Raw genomic sequence first — 22,306 nt, 5'->3', positions numbered from 1 at the left:
ACACAAACAGGAAACCAGAATTCAGTTCCACAGAACCCATTAGAAAACAGCCTGGAAAAATCAACACTCTATCGAGAGCTGGAAGGGGGTTTATGAAACTCCACCCTTGCTGAGATCTATCAGCAATTGGTGGCTGCTGAAGGACGGGTCAATTTTCTTCTGGGTTGTCGCCACTGGTAATTTTATCTTGCTCTGGTGGATGACCCCATACACCTGCACATTTGGGCAGCATTAATTGGTCAGAGTAGGGTATGAAAGAATTTTTAAATATTTTTTTATTTTTTTTAAAAAGAGAAAGTAAAGGTTGGGGTGGCAATATTAGAAGAGTCTTCTGAAAGTGGGACAGGATTCCACACAATCAAGATGCATCATGTACATGTGTTAAGATTTCAAGAAATAAACTTGGAAACTCCTTGAAGAAAGAGGAAGATGGGGAAGGGGAGAAGAAAAGGCAGAAGAGGAAAAAGGAAGAGGAAGAGGAGGAGGAGGAAGAGGCGGAGCCAGCCTGACATGGTGGCACATGTCAGTAGTGCTGACATTGTAGAGGCAGGCAGATCCCTGGGAAAGCCAGGCTCACAGAATCGGTGAGATCCAATACAAAGTCTTAACAGAGAAGGTGCACAGTGATGGAGAAAGTCAGTCAAACTTAACCTGTGGCATCCACCTTCAAGAACTCATGTGTGTGCATGCATACGGAGGAGCATGAACACATAGGCACATGTTTTCTCACTACGACCACCCCCACACAAACATGAGTCCATGCATGCCCATGAACACACACTCACATACACTCACACACACATACACACTCATGTTTGAACCCTCCCCCTCCAGGTCCCACCACTCCTCTGGCCTTTTCTTTCATACCCTCTCTGTTTCACACACTCAGCCCTTCCTCTAAGCATTGCTTCTCTTGGTCATCAGAGGGTCAAAGCGCCTACTGGATAAGTGGACTCCGTTTGCTCAGAAAGGAAATTCCAAAGAAACCAAACAAACAAACCCCAGTCAAATGGTGACATTAGAAGGGTATGTCTGCCTTCCTTCCCTCATGCTCTGAGATATGTTAGTCATTCTCTCACATCTTAATTTCTTTAGGCTTTTGAATATTTCCCTCATGTGTTCCCTCATAGTACATTCTTTCACATGCAGTATAATTCACTATGAAAATAACTGCCAAGGTCTATGACAAACCAGCCCTTGGCCCAATAGTATCTGCTATCACCGTGCTAAACACTGTCCACAGACCACAGACCATCAATGAAGACCTTCAACGCATCTATAAGAGGAAATAAACAAAATTCTGACTTCAGCAACTGCAAAGATCTAAGAGCTTCCTGCTGCCAGCAAAGGCCTGCTATTGGCAGAGGTTAACATTGGCAGCCTGCGGTATATAACCACTAGTGACGATGGAGGCCAGTGGGAAACCTAGCAAGGAAATCAGGCAAATTCTGACATTGAAAAAATGATCAGAACTTTACATAAATGGTGATATACTTTTACACTTAAATGGTTACATGATCTACATTCTACAGAGGACACACTCCCGTGTCACACTCCCAGAGGTCACACTTTGTGACCATGTGTGTGCTTTGTCTGTGCAGACACTATTACACTCTTGCTTTTGTCTTTTAGCCAAGCAATCAACCAGGAGAATCTCCTCTTTAAAAATAAGAAAGCCTTCCCCCAAGAAATTGAGCACAATCTTTCCCAAGGACCTTAACTATTGGCACATCTTAATCAGTCTAGCAAGGGTACATTAGCATTTTCATGTTGTTTTGAGGGGATCTCTGCATATGTCATACAGGGAATCACTGTATTTGAAAAAAAATTTTTTTCCTATGTAATACAACCCCCAGAGGACAGGAAGCATAACTCTTCTTCATTGACTCTCAGCTCGGGGTCCATGGCATCTCTCCCACCAACAATGAGTTCTAAAGATACTGGCTTCAGGGCCTAAAGGTCTGGCCTGGTCTCCATGATAACAGATAACATAGAGGTCATTTGTGCTATTAGCCACCTCTGGTCCTGGTTGTGGGAGCTTGGGGGAACCTATGGCTACAAGGGTCATTTAGATGACTAGCCACCTTCTATCCTGGGAGCTTGATATGGCCAGGTCCAATAGACGACACAGGTCACCAAGCTAGACTTAGATGATGAGCAAAGAAAGACTGTTTTAGTAATACCCTAGGCTTCAGGTCATCCACGCAGTGGATGAGCTTACAAAGCCTGTTGAGCCCCTTGTGCTCAACCACTCATCTTCTTTTCTGAACCTCACTGACCTTCTCACACTGACTGAAATTCAGACTTAATCCTCTCTGGATTCTAGTTAAGTAATTAGTTAATTCATTCACAGGTTAGTTGGAGTTTTACAAGTTCTTCAATAGTGAAGGAAGCATCCTAACTCTTGGATTTCTGTTTCATTTCTAGAAGCTGGATTTCCGTTAGGTGGGACATAGCTAGGAGTCAGGACAGGAGCTCTGGAAGTCAGGGTCTGGGGGTGCAACTTCTTGAAGGTTATGGACTAGTCAAGGTGGTTTTTAGCAGGCAAGCTATACTGAGAGAGGCCGAGGTCCTAGGAAACCCCTTTTCTGAAAAGTCCTCTCCAGATAGATAGATAGATAGATAGATAGATAGATAGATAGATAGATAGATAGATAGACAGACAGACAGACAGACAGACTAGAGAAGTCTAAAGAAGCAGAAGGAGACGATGCTAATGAGAAAAGAAGACAGAGGAGAAGAGGGGAGAGAAAAAGAGAAAGTATAAAAGTTTCTAATAGAAAAAAAAATATACCCAAGGACCAGATGAGTAGAAAGACAGAAATACAAATGGGGTGTGGTGGTGCATGCCTTAATCCCAGCACTCAGAAAGCAGAGGCAGAAGCAGGTGGATCCCTGAGAGTTTGAGGTCAGCCTGGTCTATAAGGCGAGTCCAGGACAACCAAAGATATTACACAGAGATACCCTGTCTTGAAAAACCATTAAATAAAGAAAGAAAAAGAAAAGAAAAACAAACACAAACAAAACCATCATACATGTTACAATTACTCACAAATAACATGTTCTGGTTTGGATGTGAGTTAGGCAAAAGCACATGGTTTCATGTACCTTAGTCCTAGACCCTTAAAAAGTGGGGAAGGGTGCAGTGTAGTTAAAATATCAGCGGTGTGCCACACAAGGAATAAGGACCTCTCTCTCTCTCTCTCTCTCTCTCTCTCTCTCTCTCTCTCTCTCTGTCAGAGCCCGGTGAGCTCTCATGATGTTCACCCCACCCCACTCTCTGACTTCCTGTTTGCTGTGTCTCACACACACACATACACACAAATACACACACACACACACACACACACACACACACACACACACACGAGCAGTGCTGCCCTGGTGCCATATACTATAAGGTCCTCACCAGATTTTGACATCCCCACTCCCAACCACTGCACAAGTTATTTAATAAATAATCTGATTTTTATAATAAATTACCCAGAATCAGGAATTTTGTCATAACAATGGGAAAAATTTAAATATTATGAGACTGAGTTTGAAAGCGACTCTTAGGTAGGAAAATAATGACTTCTCGTCTTCCCCTTTTTCCTCCCTGTTGTTATCTGTGTGCAATCGCAGGAAGCTGGGGTGTCAATCACAGGCATGCTGCCTTCTGTAGGCTACAGGAAGCTCACTCGGATGTCAGCTCGGTTACCCCAGGTACAGAGCTGAGAGTTCCGACTCCTGGACTGTTAGGAGCAGAGTTAGATCATCCTGTCTGTATTGATGAAGAAAAAGAAAGATGAAATCCAAGTTTGTAGAGCTGGGGTTGGGTTTCTTTGGGTTGGGCATAGAGCAGTGGGGATCTTTGCTTGAGAAGCCCAGCATTTAAACGCCAGCACTGCATGAAAAAGGAAAAGGCAGGCAGGAGGATGGGGGTGGGGGCAGTTGTTGGTGTGAGCATAATCCTACAGGACTAGTTAAAAAGGACTGAACGGAAAACTCCAGCAAGTAATCCTCCGCTCATATGTTCCTGTCCACCCTGTCTCCTGAACTCTTCTAGCTGCTTCACAGACAGCATAATGATGGAGTAGACCTGAAGCCCTCCTTACCTTAATGATAGGCACACTTTGGCTTCAGAGGCATTCTGTGTGTTCAATACTGACAGTGGTGCATCTTGAATTTTAAGCAAAGAATGCTGCACCAGCTGCAGCCATAATAGAACCCCAAATCCCACAGCAGTAGTTTAGGAGACCCAGACAAGCCATCTCAACAGACATGCAAAGGCCTGGTAAGACCCAGTGCTTTCTCACCATCTTGCTCTTTGCCTTTAAGGGGAAAAGTTAGAGTGAAGTTTCTATGCAAAGGACAGCAGAGGGTGGCTGATGAGGTGGGCTACTGAATCCCTGCCTTAGATAGGCCCGTGGCAAGACAGGGGGGCAGAAGTAGGCCTGACACAGTGGGTCTGATTTTTTTCCAGAAATATTTAGAATAACTGCATGCTGGTGTAAGCAGAAAGACCAACTGTCGTCAGAGAGTCCACTAGAAAATTCTAAAGAATGTATTGTTACTCCAACTCTGACCCTCAAACCAGTGATTCAGCTACCCATAAAAGGGCCTCTCATCTTCCCTGACATGTGTTGTTCTAGGGTAATGAACTAGTGACTTCTTAGGAATTCATCTTAGGAATTCATTAAGTACAGTGCTAATTTGTCAGTTGAGTCCATGAATAATTCTAAGAGAGGGAGTCTGTCGTGAGTTAACTTTGAAAACATGCATAGAAAAAAAGCATAAGGAAAGACTACATTTCTTTCCATTTTAAAACGATAACAGGCAAACATTATGTGTCCCTAGGTGTTGGTGAGGGAAAGCAGGCTGTGTCAGTGTCAGACTGCCATTGGTGACAAGGCTCTGGTTTTATTAGAAGTTCATATTGGGACGCCTTTGTTTAGACATGTGCTAATCATTGCCTGCCATACACTCCTTCAGGAATCACTCCCTCAGCAAACACCTGCAGAAAGACATGCGCATTCCTGTAACCCAGAACATCTGGACCAAGTTCCTTGTCATACCATTTCATCTCCAGCGGATGATTCGGTGACCATTTTACAAACAGGTTTTAACAATTTGCTCTCATATGCTATTCTCCCTCTCCCCTCCCCCTCCCCCTCCTCCTCCCTTTCCTCCTCTCTCTCTCCCATCCCTCTTTCTCCCTACCTCTTTCTCTATATCTCTCTATGTCTCTCTGTGTCCCTCTCTCTGTCTCCCCCATCCCCTCTTCCTCCATCTTTACCTTTCTCTTTTCTTCCCTCCTGCCCTCCCTATTTGTGTGTGGGAGAGGGGAATCTGAAACAGGGATATTTAAGTGGAAGAAAGAAAGAAAACTACTTTATATAAATACACTATAGCCCAGGCTGGCCTAAATCTCAATGCATACTTGAGGCTGACCTCAAATCCACAGTGAGTAGCCTGTCTAGCTTGCCAAGTGCTAGGATTACAGGCATAAGCCACCAGGTCCAACAGTTAAAGAGTAATAAATAGAAAACACACATCTCAGTTTTCAGATGCATCAGGGAGAGCTGCGAGTGGTACCCAGATCTATATGACTAGAGGCTACTCTTCCAAGAAGAATCCCACCACTTCCCTTATGATGTCCCCACTGCTGATCTTCCAAGGCTATTGGCAGACACAAGTCACATGCAGAACCCTCAACTCAAGTTGATCTGCAAGGAGGATATTTAAGTGGAACCAAGGTCTCTTTATAGCCCAATAGTACACCACATCACTTTTCCAATAAGGAAACTTTTACCTCAGGTGAAGCACACCCAGCTGTGGGTCTTTAGCTTCCTTAGGTCAGGCCCCAGTGTCTCAGCACCAAGTTATTTCATTTATTGTGGGACCATAAAAATGATAGTGTATCAGGGGATAGTGAACTGGCTCGGCCAACAGTGTGCTTGGCACACATCAGATCCTGAGCACTCCTGTTATAGGAAGGAGGGAGACAGAGACAGAGACAGAGAGACAGAGAGACAGAGTAAGAGACACAGAGAAGCTGGAAGTGGTGCATAGCTACAACCGGAGCCCTACGGGCACAGATAGGCAAATCCCTGTTCAGCTAGCCTAGCTCATCCAGGGACCTTAACATTCAGTGGGGATGATTGAGAAAGACACCAATGTCAACCTCTAGTCTTTACTCATGCTCACACAGAGAAGCATGTACCTGGCACATGTGTGTCACACACAATCATATATATACACATACACTCTCCACACACAAGACAGATAACAACATATCTTTAAGTGATCGTCACACATCCTGGCAGACAGAGGTGCTAATAATAACATTGACTGCATTTGGCCCACATTATATGCAGTCCGTTTCCTAAGTGCTTTGCATGCACTGGTTTATTTGACATGTGCTGCACAGACCCCTTCCCACCAGCCTTCCTTCTAGACTATACACTGAGCAGAAGCTTCACTGTGCATGTGTGAGTGTGTCTGACTTTGTCTTCAGGTCTGGTTGACATCAGTTTCCCACCTGATTAAAGACTCCTGTGCTTTTATTTTGTGCAGCCCACCTCTGTAGGGTTTCCCTGATTGTAATGTGACTAGAAGACAAGACATTAGCCAGGACCAGCATCTGAGTGTCTCCCCAGGAAGTCCCTTGGGAAGCTGGCAGACAGTGGGAGCAATGTGGTGCTGGGTCTTCCTCTCTTGGGATGATATAAGTGCCTGGCCTGACCTGGTAAATACTGAAACATGTCTGTCTTCAGTAAGTGTAACATTGTGCCAAACATTACCATTTCCATGGGGATATTGGTTGAGCTAATTAGATTCACAGAAATTCTCATGGCAAGAATACAAGACACTGCACTTACTGAAGTGGTGTTTTTAAAACATCTTCTTCAGAATAGGTAATAAGTTTCCTGAAATCCAAAGGGTACTCATTGGCATCTGTGAAAAAATCAGCTGAATAGATACATTGACTAGAAAAATGAAATCTCTGGTGGCAGTCATGCCAAACAAGCAAGCCAGGGGGACTCAAGGGTGGACTTTGAATCTTGTACTCCTGTTTGCCAGCTCACTGAGGTAAAGCATTTCACTTGAAACTCCAGCTTATTTTCTTCATTAGTTGCCTGAGGATACTAGAGGAGCTCTTACCATACAAGGTGGTTGGAAAATAGTGCATGTCGCTGTTGGTTTGACATGGGATGTGCCACAAGATCCAGGCTCAGCGGTGGTGAGGAATATGAAGATGGTGCGGACAGTGATAGATATGGAGGTGGTGATGAGGATGCTCCCAGTGATGAAGATGACAGTAATGATGATGAGGGGGGGAGGATAATAGAGGAAAAAGAGACAGAGATGACAATATGGTAACAGTGGTGATAGTGATGTGAGGTGGCAGTGGTGATGAGGAGGATGGAGAGAGAGGACAGTAATGGTTAGGATGATAGAGACAGAGAGGACAGTGATGGTGAGGATGGTAGAGACAGAGATGGTAGTGATGGTGAGGATGGTAGAGACAGAGAGGACAGTGATGAGGAGGATGGAGACAGAGATGACAGTGATGGTAACAGTGGTAGTGAGGATGATGAGATGGAGGTGGTAGCAATGGGGACAGTGATGGTGAGGATGATAGAGACAGAGATGGTAGTGATGGTGAGGACGATAGAGACAGAGATGGTAATGATGGTGAGGATGATAGAGACAGAGATGGTAGTGATGGTGAGGATGATAGAGACAGAGAGGACAGTGATGGTGAGGATGGTAGAGACAGAGATGGTAGTGATGGTGAGGATGGTAGAGACAGAGATGGTAATGATGGTGAGGATGATAGAGACAGAGATGATAGTGATGGTGAGGATGATAGAGACAGAGAGGACAGTGATGGTGAGGACGATAGAGACAGAGAGGACAGTGATGGTGAGGACGATAGAGACAGAGAGGACAGTGATGGTGAGGACAATAGAGACAGAGAGGACAGTGATGGTGAGGATGATAGAGACAGAGAGGACAGTGATGGTGAGGATGATAGAGACAGAGAGGACAATGATGGTGAGGATGATAGAGACAGAGAGGACAGTGATGGTAGTAATGGTTAGGATAATAGAGACAGTGAGGACAGTGGTGGTAGTGATGGTTAGGATGATAGAGACAGAGAGGACAGTGATGGTAGTGATGGTTAGGATGATAGAGACAGAGAGGACAGTGATGGTGAGGATGCTGCTGATGCTGCTGCTGCTGGTGGTGGTAGTGGTAGCATAGTTACGGTGGTAACACCTCATACCAGGGCAAGTTGATTTTCAAACCCCAGGAAGAGAACTCAGATCCTAGTAATTACTGAATGAATATTCAAAAGCAGGGGATGAAACAAAGAAAATACAAGAAGAGTCAAAGGAACTTAAAATCTAAAAGAAGAAAAAGAAATCACAGATCCCACCAACATTTTAGAGACTTGTACCTCCTGACGTCAGGGGAATTTTCAATACATTTCACTGTGGTTTTTCTTAGCACAATGAGTCATTATTGCAGATTCTACCCGACATCAACTTGTATCACTCTGTGACCTTTACCCTACATAAGCCTGCTGTTTGCCCTGTTTTATAAGCACAAATTCCTGGGGAATTATGCAGTGCTATAAAATTAATCACAGAAAACTGCACATATGCACTACCCTAGAAAAGCAAGTCACAATTAAGTCAATTCAGGCATACACTAGTCATCTAGATTAGTAAAAAGGGAGGGGCAAAGAGGGGAGCACCAAATTGAAGCATATATAATGACCCAGATTGCCATTTATTTTAAAATATCAAAACCAGAATGCTGTGTATTGTCAAGGTAAGTCATGAAAGTCAGGAAACATTCTATCTAGACATTTTTGAGGTAGAAATTCCAAATGTCATCCAATTGTAACCACGGAAGAAAATCCTCATGAGAACCTTGAAAAGAGAAACTTTGCAACATGCTGGATTAAATGATGTCTTTTTCTTTGTAAGCTTCCCACACTAAATCATGGGAAGATTTCAGAGGCTGTCTGTATAAATAAAATATGAATACCAAAGTTCAGTATTTCATCTTTGCAAACACTGCTTCTCTTTGTTTATGTCAAGAACTGGAAATCAGTCCATGTAGTTATTCCCTGTAAAGTGATGGGTCTGGTTTTCATTGTCTGTGAGAAAAAGAAGTTCAATCTGTGTTATTGAATTAAAATCAACTTCCCAGGCCCCTCCCTCTCTGATTTTTGTTATCTAGAGCAGCAAAACGTAGCTGTTCCTAACCCACGCTTTTACCACTTCAACTGCATCTCCAGTGTTAACCTTCCATTAAAAAAATAACAAAATATTTTAGTTCATATTTTTATTTAGCAACAGTGTTGAAAAACTTCCCAAAAATGTCTTAGCATCCAGGATTATATTTTGTTTTGTGAGGTTTGTTTTGTTTTGTTGCTGTTACTGTTTTGTTTTTTATTTGTGTGTGTGTGTGTTCCTTTGCTTTTGTTTGTATGTGTGTTTGTTTGTTTGTTTGTTTTTGAGACAGTTTCTCTATATCCTATCTAGGGTCCCCTAGCTGTCCTCAAACTTGCTGCACAAACCAGGCTGGCCTCAGATTCCTGAAGATCCACCCACCTCTGCCTCCCAAACATTTGGATTAAAGATGTGTACCACTGTATCTGGCTCATCCAGGACTACAGAAAGAGAAGTATAATACTTGAAAGATAATGCCCCTAGCTCAGTTCTGAAAAACAAATGATACCAAAAAAAAAAAAAAAAAAAAAAAAAAAAAAAAAAAAAACTCCTAAAATGTGAGGAATTCAGGTGCTAAACACGTAAGACCCATCTCTCCCATTCATCCCTTCATTCAGAACCAGCTGGAAAGTAGACTAAGTGGAGATCAACTTCTTACTGATAAATTGTTTAAAGAACTTGTTGGCTCTATGCACTAATGACCCTGTTAGTCCTCGGTTCTCATCAGTCTCCTTCACCAGACCAGCACATGTACCCAAAGCTTCTACTGGCTTCCCAAGGGAAAGCTTGCATGGAACTCTAGGGAGAAGAAGGGGATGGGGGAGGCGGGATGGGAGGAAGAATTAATTTCTTCCACTTGATTAGCATATCTGGTGTTGCTCTGTAATTAGATAAGGGATTTCTCTCTAGGAAAGAACAAGTGAGAGTAGGCACTGGGGACTGAGATGTAGTTCAGTCAACACAGTGCCAGGAAGGAGTTTCCTTCCCACAGCATACAATCCACCTCTCGTTAGGTGAAAATGAAAGCTATCAGGACATTGACTAGGAAGAGCCAGGCATCTGTGATTCCAGCACTGAGGAAGGCAGAAGATTGTTTTGAGATCAAGGCCAGTCTAGAGGTTATAAACAAACACTATGTCCAGAAAAATATTATGTCCAAGTTATATCCTTGGGCACCCCAAACGGTTGAAAGGATCACCCCAGGAACAACTCCCAACCCCTCATATATGAGTGACTGCTCCACCTGGTCTCTATGGATATGCAGGGTTGAGCCTTCTCCAGTCTAGGTCCTAAGTGGATGTGTAAACAAGTACAGGGAGCAAATTTAAAAGCATGAGGAAGGAAGTGTTGGAGGAGGTAGATTTTTCCCACAGGGCAAAATCAATTCAAAACCCAGGACTATTTTCAACCCTCAAAATAGTGGGCTATAAAAATGTCTGCCTAAACATCAAACACCTGTAGCAGTAAATATTAAAAACCAAATCTACCACCTTGCGCTAGTGTTGACTCCATTGGGCCACATGGCATCTGCAAGGTATTTCCATCTTAAAAAGCAAAGCATCTCAACCCAACTGGCCAAGCTACCAATCTCCAGCCCACACTGCTGCCTGCTACTGTCTCAGCCCGGCAGCAATCTCACCATCCATCTAGTTTCACCGCAGGTTGCCACCTCGTCAGTTCCATACAGAGATCGCCTACCTTGCAGATCTCTTTCTGTGAACTCTGCTCACATTCCCAGCATCTGCCTCCTGTGGCTACAGTCACAACTCCCAGTAACCCAGTAAAATCAAAACTCAATAAGCTTGTAATTTAACAATCAGCTTTATATCAGTAAATTCAAAGTCCACAAAACATCTGCACAATAAACTCACCACCAATTGCTAATTATATAAACCGCCCACCTAGATAAGACAAATTGTCCTGTAAAAATCCATCCCTAATGAAATATTCATAACTACCCACAAAGCTCTGGGTCTTCCTTCTCAGCCTCCACCTTGATTCTTCTTCCTCTTTCTCCTCTCTCCCTCCTCTCTTCAAAACTCCATGTCTGCCTTACTTTTTCACTGCCCAACCACAGGCCTTGCCTTATCTTGTGCCTGCCTTCACTTATGTAAAGACAACAATCTACAGACATTTATCTCACATGGCACAAAAACATCACAGAACAAAAGGCAGAAAAACTATAAGAACCAGAGGTCAGGATGGACGGGCAAAACTGCCTTGGGGACATGGCAGGACGGATGTACCCATGAACTTACACCACCATGGCTGCTTCACAGGACCTAGCCAAGGTCAAGTAGTGGGCCCTGGATGGCTGTTGAGTCCTCACCTACCCCCCCCAGAGGATATTGACCCTAATGACTGCTGAGGAGAGAGAGTCAGGTCTTTGTAAGGGTGTGGCTCCTGGTTAGCCATGCTCTAGTGCATGGCCACATACCTATGTGCAGATGGGGCTTCACTAACTAGACTCCATGAGTTATAACAAAATAAGAGACAGACAGACCGACAGACAGACAAAAAAGGACATGAAGTTGGGAAAAGGTGGGGAGAGCTAAGAAGAATTGAGTGGTGGGAATGCAGAGTTAATATGAGAATATACTGTGTAGTTAACGTGAGATTTTAAAGAATAAAGATGCACGTGCGAGACTTCAGAATGGCACAGACTATAAGTGCAGTGTACCATTTATTCTTCATCCCTTTAGATGAACGTATGGCTGGTGTTGTCTGGGTGTGTGTTGGATTCCAGGAGCATAGACAGACACATGAATAGTTCTTAGGTGTACTGGCCAGGAATGGCCATGTGTTATCTGATATAGAAACCCTGAAGGGTATTTCACAACAGAAGCTCAAGGTCACAGTTCAGGATGACCTTAAGTTGTTATACTTTGGTATAAATCATATTTAGAAAAAGAGGGGAGCAGTTTCATCGACAGCTGAGAGGGAATATGATTATGACAATGATGGTGGAGTTTATCAAACATTGTGGCTAAGTGAGGCTTCGGGGCTGGTCCTGGTCAACGGAGCTCTGGTGAAAAATGGCTCAGAAAAATGTGTGCTGAGACAGCAGAGCCACGGGGTGGAAATACTGAACCCGGCTGGGTCACGGGATGCAGCAGCACGTAGCTCCTGGACAATTACATGGACTTAAGACTGAAGCAGAACAAATTACTCTGTTTTGTGATTCTTTTGCTTTTGAGACAGAGTCTCATGTAGGCCAAACCGACCTTAAATTTTCTTTGTGGTCGAAAATGACCTTGAACTTCGGATCCTCCTGCCTCAGCCTTACAAGTGCGGGGTTAACAGGTTTGCATAGCTACGCCCAGTTTGTGTAGAACTGGCGAATGAATACAGAGCTTTGTGTGTACCAGGCAAGCACTGTACCAACAATGCCACATTCCCACCTACAAATTACTCTAAGTTGTTAGCAGGAATATTGGAGGTTGTTTCTTTTCTAAAACTATCTAGCATTTCCTGTTAGAAACCATGAATAGCAAACCTTGAATTTCCTTAGGATTCAGCTTGGGTCTATTTTCTTCTAACTCTAAGGGGTTATATGTATTTGAATAGTTTTAAAGGTCATCTGTCTCTTGCTAACACTAGCTTACAGATTGCCCAGAGAGCACTGGACCACTCCAATCACCTGGACATAATTAGTGGACTCTTTTCATCCTCAAAAGTATCCCAATCCTGATGACTCAGTTAAAAGTCCACTTTATCGTGCTGCCAGTGATGTCCATATCTCTAGGTCCAATCTCAAATCTTTTTCCCTTTTGGGGGAAACCTTTAGCATGGAGAACCCAGCCATCCACTCAGCACCTCCATTTGTCTGTCACACAAACTTGAACATTCCCTAAACTGAAGTTACTTGCTTTCCCAATCTGTTTCTTTTCAATAGGCCATATAGAAAGCACTGGGTTGCTTAAGTGAGAAGAACCAGGAGTCTCTGAGAACCAGCTAGGTCCCTATAACACCAGCTCCTCATTAAGACCCATTAACTCTACTTCTGAATACATCACAAACCCACCCACGTCTAACCTGTACTACCACAGCCTTACCCAAGTCACCCCTCTCTTAGATCCCTACAGTAGACTCCTACCTGGTCTCTGCTCTTTCTTCTACCTGCCACACAGTAGCCAAAGTGATCTTTCAAGTATAAACTAGGCCGAGCTCCTTTCCAGTTAAAGAATACTCAGCTATGATCAAAATCCCAAATCCTTAGTTCTGCTCTATAAGATCACTTGGTCCTTCTCTCCCACACTCCACATCCCATCACCCACCTTTCTCTGCTCCAGGCCTTCTTTTTGGTAAGTCCTTCAGAATGGTGTTCATTCCTCCTGGAAAGTCATCTGCTGGCCCATCCAACTGACAGACCATTAGATGTTCACACAGTGTGCATTCTCATCTCTTTAAGAATACTGCTGGATTACATTGCCCAAACTCCTTTGTAGTTCAGAAGATAATTCTAAACAATATATAGTATATATGCATTCTCGCCCCTCTACATGGATGGCTAGACTACATTTCCCAGACTCCCTTGCAGTTAGGAATGTGAGTCTAGGCCATGTTATTTAATCAGTATGTAGCATCCTTGGGTCTGATGGTGAAAGTATACTCAAATGCATGTGTACTGTGGGTCCTTCCCCCTTCTCAGTGGTTATGCTGAATAAGATTGACAATGCAACCTAGACGGGTACCTCAAGATGATGGCATACCTTCCACAAGAATGGATCATGGACTATGGTCTCAGACTGAGTGGTGTTTATTGTCTTTCTGCTCAGTACAGAACTGTTTAATAAGCATTAAATACACTTTTGTTCAAGCCACTAAGGTTGGGGTTCTATTACCATAACAGTTGCTGTTATACTTTATGCCTTATAGCTGGAGCATTGAAGTTAACCACACTACAACCACCAGAAGTGCTACACACACACATGCTCACACACACACACACATACACACACTCCCATACTCAGTCTCCACATGACTCTTACATATTCTATTTGAAGTCTGGGTTTGTGTGCCTTAAGAGGCCACCTCTGACTCCTTCTCTGTATGTTCTTTCACTTTAGTCATCACGACCCAAGCTTACACAATAACTGTGTATATTTATATAAAGGCTGTGTCCACAGTTGGCCCATTAAGATCCGTCCACTCGGGGCTGGAGCGATCGATGGCTCAGCACTTGAGAGAAGCAAATTCGCACCACAGCATCTACAACTACTGTAAGTCTAGTCTCAGGGAATCCGAAGGCCGTCTCACCTTTGTAAGTCACTCATGTACACAAACCCACATGCAGGCAGGCAGGCAGGCAGACACACACACACACACACACACACACACACACACACTATATATATATATATATATATATATATATATATATATATATATATATATATAAATCTCTGTCTAAAACTCCATGGAAGCAGAGCCTTTCATTCAACATGACAATGCTCTCAAAGCCACTGCTTGGAGTGCAGATGTCAATGACTTTTTTCCCAATGTCTAAGTTAAATAAACAAGAAGCCATTGTACAGGAAATACTTTTTTTTACCATGAAACTAAAGTATTAGAACCAAAAATTTCATAGAGAAAATGCACGCCGTGGGATTTTTTTTTATCCTTTATTCATTTAGAATGCAATTCTGGGCCAATCTGCAATCAAGACAAAACCCCAAACTCTGAAGTTGCACTAACAGGCTGACTAATACAGTTCTGTTCTTCAAAGTACACGCAAGAACTAGGTTTTCCTTCTGCTCAGAGCCCCTTTGCAAAGCACGTACGTTTTCCTTCCCTCAGAAGCACATTAACAGGATCATGCTTATACAGTGGATCAGCACAAGAGACTAAGGACAACTTATATGGAACTATGTGATTCTCGCCATACACACAGTGCTCACAGATCCAAGCTACATCGGTTGACTTTTTCATGGCATCTGTCATGTGACATTGTCACCAACTAGGTTAAAGGATCTTCCTAGATTTTAAAGCGAATGTTCATGAAAGAATGAAGTCGATCCAGACACTACGGTTCTGTCCAAGTGTATTTAAGTGATTAGCAACTACTACTTAAATGATCAAAAATAAACCGATGTTAAATATTAACTGCACACAACCTAAAATAAAAGAGCCACGTTGCATCTTACTATAGTCTATGGATATATTAAAGCCATTAGTTAGGAGCCTTTCTTAAAAATTCAAAGTCTCTGACATCATTTTCCACCACTCCATCAATTCTTCCTTCTCCTCCTCCTTCCTTTCAGAGAAAGACTCCAGCTCAAAGTCCACCTGAGGAGGAAAACAGAACAGATTTGTGGCTTGTACAGTAGAATAAACTCAACCTAACCACTTGGGTTAAAGGAGATTTTGCTTTAAGTCTGTGGCAAATGAAGCATAGCTTTGTAAGCACAAACTCAGAAGACGGTTCACCTTGGAGCGTGCTTAACCGGAGTGGCTTCCAAAGAGCACCTATTTCGGAAAATCCATGCCCGCCCCCGCCCCACTGTGGACAGTTCTTTAACTCCCGAGCTCTGCCTCTCAGCCATGAGTTTTGTCCTGGTTGGGGGGTTGGACTAACAGAATACAGCCCAATGCATCAGTGCTCATCTAAGAAGTGCTGTTAACGAGACCCTCAACAATACATACAGACGCTCCGGTCCTGGTGAGCTCAAGGGGCTTGTCCCGGGGGGCGGGGGCTGAGTCCTCTTCTAGTCTATGCAGAATCTACACATACCTACATAAAAGGTTGATCCAGCCTCAGCCCTGACCCAGTCCTCCTCAATCTCCCACATTATCTGGAACCAAAGTTCCTTCATACGCTTATTTCAATGCCTGCTCATTTGGGTATAAGATTATACTCACTACATCCTCAGGCTATTTGAAATATTGAAGAAGAAAAGAGTTGAACCTGTCCCAGCCTGTGCCGGGAGCTACCTTGTTTCCAGGTTTCCCTGACCAAATCTGCTTCCTGCCTTTCACAGAACACAGATTCATGTACAGGTAAACACAACCGAATTTAATAAACCATTTTTGAAATTCAAGATCTTTTGTTTGCAAAACCAAAATGTTTGGAGATGGGTAGACTGCTCAGTAGTGAGAGCTGTTGCTCACCCAGCAAGTCTGGGACACAGCCACATCGTGTGTGCACCACACAGCACAGCACACACACGCATGCACACACACACACACACACACACACACACACAGACACACAAATATCTATGTACACTTTGAATTCCTGGTACATAAACAAAATTAGAGTGAAGTTTCCTTAAGCAAATCTTCTCATCGGAAATTCTTCAGGCTTCTTTATGGTCCCAATAATATAATATAAAATTGTATTGGAACTTTGGTCCCAGAGAAATGTTAACATTGTCATCGACTGCCTGATAGAATTAATTGAAAGTACTTTTGAAGGGCTGGGGGTGGGACTCAGTGGATGAAGCACTGGCCACGTAAGCTTTAAGAGTTAGAGTTCACATCGCCAGAATCCACACAAAAGCCAGACCTGTGTGAAGGCTGCTTGTAATCCCAGGAGGGAAACAGGGATGGGAGATCTCAGGGCAAAATGTTGAGCAAGAATAGCCAGAAGCTCCGGGTCAGCAAGAGACACTGCCTCAAGGAGTAAAGCAACGGAGAAAGACATTCAGTGTGAAATTCGGGATCTCCATGAATACACACACACACACACACACACACACACACACACACACGTCCCACAAGCGCATCGCTCTTCCTCCTATTAAACTCTGCCACTTTTTAAACTATTCAGCTCACCGTACTTCATTCTTTTTTTTTTTGTATGTCTGATGTGTAGTTTGTGTGAATGTATGTTTGTGTGTTCACATGAGGGGTTCATGTGTGTGCGAGTGCACATGTGTGCACATGCATGACTCTCTGGTGTATAAATAAAATTACAGTAAAGTTTTTTCAAGCAAACCTTTTTATTAGAAATTCTGCAGGCTACCATATGGCCTGAGGTTGATGGCTGGAAACTTCTATTGCCCTCCATCTTATCCTCTGGGGCAGCATCCAGAGTTACCTGATTTGCTAGTCTAGCGGCAGCTCTCTGAGGGTCCCCCATCTCTGCCTTCTAGCATTGGATTCAAGGTGGGCTGCCATGTCTACTGGGCATGGATCCCAGGTGGCTGCCACGTCTGAGGGACATTCTCTTGGGTGTGGGGATCAAACCCTGGTTGTCCCTTACACTTGGGATAGTCACTGTGTATTCCTAACAAACATTTAGTTAAGTGCCTAAGATTATCTTCTGGCACTTTTTTCTAATATATACTGAGTAAGGCACTGTGCTGGGTCCAGGAGAGGGAAAGATAACTGTAACAGAATCCCATTTATACTGAAATCAAAGATAGAAATAAAAATTAATATTTTAAGTCTAATTTTGTATCCTTGTGAATCTCTTCAAAAAGCAGAGACCATGATCAGGTCACTGACTTTATTAGACCTCAGTTTTCTCATCTGTTAAGTGGGGATAATCACGGTGCCTACCTTGTAAGGCTATAGTGAAGGTTAACTATAAATCTCTCTGATATGTTTGACAATGGCAAGTGCTGAGCTATTATTCTCATCTCCTTTTATGAATACTTACCCCAACAGCAGGGCTGAAAGGAACTGCCACTTTCTTTGTGATTGCCAGGTAGCCGGGAGCTGAGGCTGTAAGTTTATAGTTTCCAGGCGCAAGCAATCGCCAGTAATCCCCATCCTTAGCTGTAGAAACAGAACATCAAAGCTAGGCACATGCTGGAGAGGACGGTGATACTGTCTGAGGACTAGTACATCGTTAGCTCAGTTGACTTTCAGTGAGTTTCTACTCTGATGAAATTCTAGGAGGAGTGCAAACTTCTCTCTCCACAAGCCTCGTGTCTTAGAGCCAAGTCACAGACAGCCATGCTAATATTACCCTTTAATATATGAGTCTCCTGGTCACAAAAAATCCCCAAATGGTAAGGATTACCAGAGCACTGCATTTTCATTCTTGCCAGGTCAAGAACTCAGGTCCCAAGAATCTTCTAGATCAATGTTTCAGAAAGCTTAGCCCCAAGACAGCTTCATTAGAATCCCCTGGGTCCTTGTCAGTAATTTCAACTTCTGAAGATTTACATGGCGTACTGCAGTGCCATTCGGGAACTGGATCTGGAATTCTTAAGCTGATCTGTGATTTGATCTCTTTCATTCCCCAAAGTTTCTCCTAAACATAAGCTGGGTCCCATAGCCCATTGCACTGAGCTCATGCATGGGCCTTAACTTGTCTCTCTTGATCCAAGACTCATGGCAAACTACCTTGGATATTTTCCAACTCTATACTCTGCTATACAACCAATATGACTGTAAGAAGCTTAGGCAAATACCCATGGTGACCAGTTCTAATCCCTAAACATCTTCCTGGCTCATGAAGATCATGTCACTTCCTCTGTGTCTCTCTGGCCCACCAGTCTCCTGTTTTCTACAGTCCATCTTCCCAGCCTCAGGTGCAGGTCAATCAAATAGAAAAGTTGGCAAAATGCAGGCTCTGCCCGACTAGCTCAGAAGTGAGCCCTTGGGTTCTGTGTACTGAACCCTCTGGGGTGAGGCTGAAGCCTCTAGGCTTTGAGTCTCTCACTTTGAGTAACAAAGACCCTAGTGAGCAGTTTGCACTCTCCATTTCGCCTGTGCCTCTGACACACACCCTCATATGTGCCTTATGGCAAAATGTCCTTAACGTGTCAAAATTTTTCGCCGCTAAAGGCTCTCTCCTAGTCTTGCCTGTATCGCCTCTGCTCACACCACTCCCTTTGTTGAGAGAGATTCAGTCAAGAGTCTCCATGCTGCCAGATCCAGTCATTCACTCACAAGGGTAACTTTACTGCGCTCCTTTAACCATCTCTTGAAGCATCCAGGACAACACACTTCACTTTATTTCTGGGCTAGTGTTCATTTAGAGTCTTATGGCCTTTGCCTCAAAATTAAAAAAAAAAAAATAGACAACATTCTTACAGCGGGAACTATAGAGTAAAAGGTCCAAGCTCCCTTCTAGGTTTTATAACCCACCAAAGCCCACTAATTCCTGAGCTCCTCCCCTCCAGGTTTTGTAACCCAACAAAATCCACTAATCCCTGAGCTTGACATTCTACCAATCCTGGGGCTTGCCCCAAACTCAGGACTTTAAATCTCACCAATCCTCACCCTGAAAAACCCCTCCTGCCCCACCCCCCAAACCATATATAATCTGTCTCCTGTTCCACTCCCTGCTGCTTCTCTCCCAAGCAGAGGCAGCCACCCTTCTGTGTCTTTCCCGAAATGTCTTGTGTGAGGTTGCTTGTGCAGTGTGACTCTGTGGTATTCCTTGCCTCCTGACTGCCGGGATACCTTTCCCTTCAGAGACGCATCACTTACACAGGGGAAACCTCTTCTCTCAGAGCTGCAATGTTTGCCTTGGGGAAACCTTCCCTGTCAGAACGATAACACACAAATCTCCGTTTCATTCCGTTCTAGGAATCATTCCCCAAATTAGATTTCTCTCATGTTTTTTGCATCATGTGATGAAGAGAAAATAGTATTTCCGGAGTTAGCGGAACATCCTGTGGCCAGGGGGCATTAGGCTTGAGTTACCAGGAGTAAAGGGGGTAGGATCTTGGCCTGGGTTCTAGGATGCTGACTGGGAAAGCATCCCAAACTTGGGATAGTGTTAAATATTGCTGAATACGTGTATAAATGAATTGAAGAGGACAATAAGCCTTTAGAAAATAAATGAAATGTTAAATAATCCTAACGACTAAGAAGAGTGTTCTTGCTACTGATTTTGTTATCTGGCTGCAGGGACTCCAGTGTTGGTGGTTAAAGTAAAATGAGCTTGATAGAAATGCATATGGTTGCCCAGACACACAAGTTCTGGGAGTTTAACCTCAGCCGCTCCCAACAGTAAAGCAGGGCAGCAGACTTACAACCGCCCGCTCTGGGTAAAGGGCGCCACCTGCTGGCTCCAAACATCCTAGGCTTCACTGCTCCGTCTCAGAACAATGTGGAATTAAGAAGAGAGTCCGGGTAAAGGCAGATGAGGCAATTACTGCTATACTTAGAATTAGTATGCAAATTTTAATTATGATAATTAGTGGTTATGTTCATTTTCATAATCCTTGCCTCCAAGAGGAAAAAAAACTAAAACAAAATAATACCCACCCGAGGTGACATCATGGTCTATCCCATCCACGGAAATGGTTGCGTTGGCAATCGGATTACCTTGAAGGTCACGGACAAACCCTTTAACACCTCGGTGTATCTGTGAATGTCAAAGACAGTCAAAAAGGAATTATAATAGAGACGAATTTAAAATGTGCTTCGTGTCAAGCATCTTCTTGCTTTCTAGCAATACGGTGTAGAGCCTCATTATTTAAAAAACAGAACAGGCACAAATCTTCTGAGGACATGGATTTTTGAAGGACATTCCGAATAACAGAAAAGAAAAAAAAAGCCTGTTATGTTTGTGAAGTTTTAGCCTCTCTCTCTCTCTCCCTCTCCCCCTACCCCTCTCTCTCTCCCTCTCCCTTTCCCCCTCTCTCTTCCCCTCCCCCTCCCTTTCTCTCTTTCAAATAAGGTCATCTATAGAAACGGTTTATAGCGCTGAGCTGGCCAGTATGTCACAGCCTATTAATACTAGCTCTAGCTGAGCTGAATGAAAAGATCTGAGCTGTGCCTACCTCTGCATCGAGCTCATTACCGACATGGTTTGGACTGAAAATAAGGGCGTGACAGATCAGGGAACTCCAAGACTGAAAATCGGATCCCAATTAAGGATGGAAAGGGAAGGGCAAGTAGTGAGAATAGTCTCTCTGGATTATCAGCAATTAATCACTGCCATCCAAGCTACGGAACGGCTCCTTTATAGTCTTTATAAGATAACTTATAAGCTTGTATGTATGTGCATTCATACAGATTCATGTGAGCATATATGCACGTGTGTGTGCGCGTGCACACACACACACACACACACACACACACACACACACACACGCCTGTGGGGGACAGAGGTCTACATCAAATGTCTTCCTCCCCTACCGTGTCCCATTTTATATTTTGAGACTGAATTCTCACTGAACCTGGAGCTCCCAGTTGGCTACTAACTGACTACTAACTGGCTAGTGGTTAGTCAGTGAGCTCTGAGGACCACCCTGTCTGTGCCAGCAACCTTGCCTCTGACATAGGTGCTAGAGATTCAAACTCAGGGCATGATGCTTCCCCAACATTTTACCAACTGCTGTTTCCCCAGACCAGTTCAAATCTGTAGGCAGTATACCTTCTAAGGTATCAAATGTAAGTCCCTAATTACATTTGATATCTTAGTATCTGAAATCCCAGATTCGGTCTCCAATATCACATAAATTGGGCATAGTGGTACACACCTGTCGTCCCAGGTAGAAAGAGGTGCAGTCAGATGGATGAGTCTGATAAGGGAATTCAAAAAGGCCAGCCTGCATGCAGGAGACCTTGTCTCAAGGAAAGAAAGTGAAATTTCTTCTGCTCCTGAGATATTTAAATATTTTCTACAGAGCATAGAATAAATTCCAGGCATCCCTTTTATCATTGAAGAGAAAACTTGCCAGTCATGCATACTTTTTCTGCGAAATGCCCCACTTCTCAGTAATAATTTTTGCATTTGTTTTTCTTTGAAGGTCTAAATAACAGTATGTATTGTTTTTTGCTCTAAGGGCATTTATTTCAGAAATAATGAGTGACCATTTTGAAGGCAATTAGTTTAGTGAAAGGTGCATAAGTACATCTTAAGTTTTTGTTTAGGGCCTTCTGAACCAGCCGACCAAAACTGAAATACTGAAACATTCAGTGGAGACGGGAACGGGAAATGTTGGGTTTCCGGGTGGAGAGGTGAGCAGGCCGTTCCTGATCAGACCTGACTGTAGAGGACTGTACTCAAGGATCACACGTCACAAATCTGAAACTGGGTTGAGGGATTTTTGTTAAGGACCCCTAACAAAATTAAATTAATAAATTCAAAATGCCCCTAGCTTGTTCAGGGAGGGCCACTTTGTTCATCTTAGAGATACTGTAGTCTTGACATCACACAT

At 43.5% G+C, this 22,306-nt stretch overlaps 1 protein-coding gene across 1 annotated transcript in view; it reads right to left on the bottom strand.

Moving 5' to 3' along the window:
• Window positions 1-14,852: 14,852 nt before the first annotated feature.
• Cpe (carboxypeptidase E) overlaps window positions 14,853-22,306 on the bottom strand; it is a 111,941-nt gene continuing 104,487 nt past the window's right edge. Inside the window, exons 7-9 of the mRNA NM_013128.2 lie at window positions 20,406-20,505; window positions 17,839-17,957; window positions 14,853-15,521 (exon numbers count right to left, since the gene is read on the bottom strand). Of these exons, the coding sequence (NP_037260.2) occupies window positions 15,423-15,521; window positions 17,839-17,957; window positions 20,406-20,505 (318 nt within the window). The 3' untranslated portion in view covers window positions 14,853-15,422. The remainder of the gene's footprint in view (window positions 15,522-17,838; window positions 17,958-20,405; window positions 20,506-22,306) is intronic.

This window comes from Rattus norvegicus, chromosome 16 (genome assembly GCF_036323735.1).
Source record: "Rattus norvegicus strain BN/NHsdMcwi chromosome 16, GRCr8, whole genome shotgun sequence".
NCBI classification, from domain to species: Eukaryota; Metazoa; Chordata; class Mammalia; order Rodentia; family Muridae; genus Rattus; species Rattus norvegicus.
Note: the sequence above shows the minus strand (reverse complement) of the source record. Positions and strands in the feature narration are given on the sequence as shown.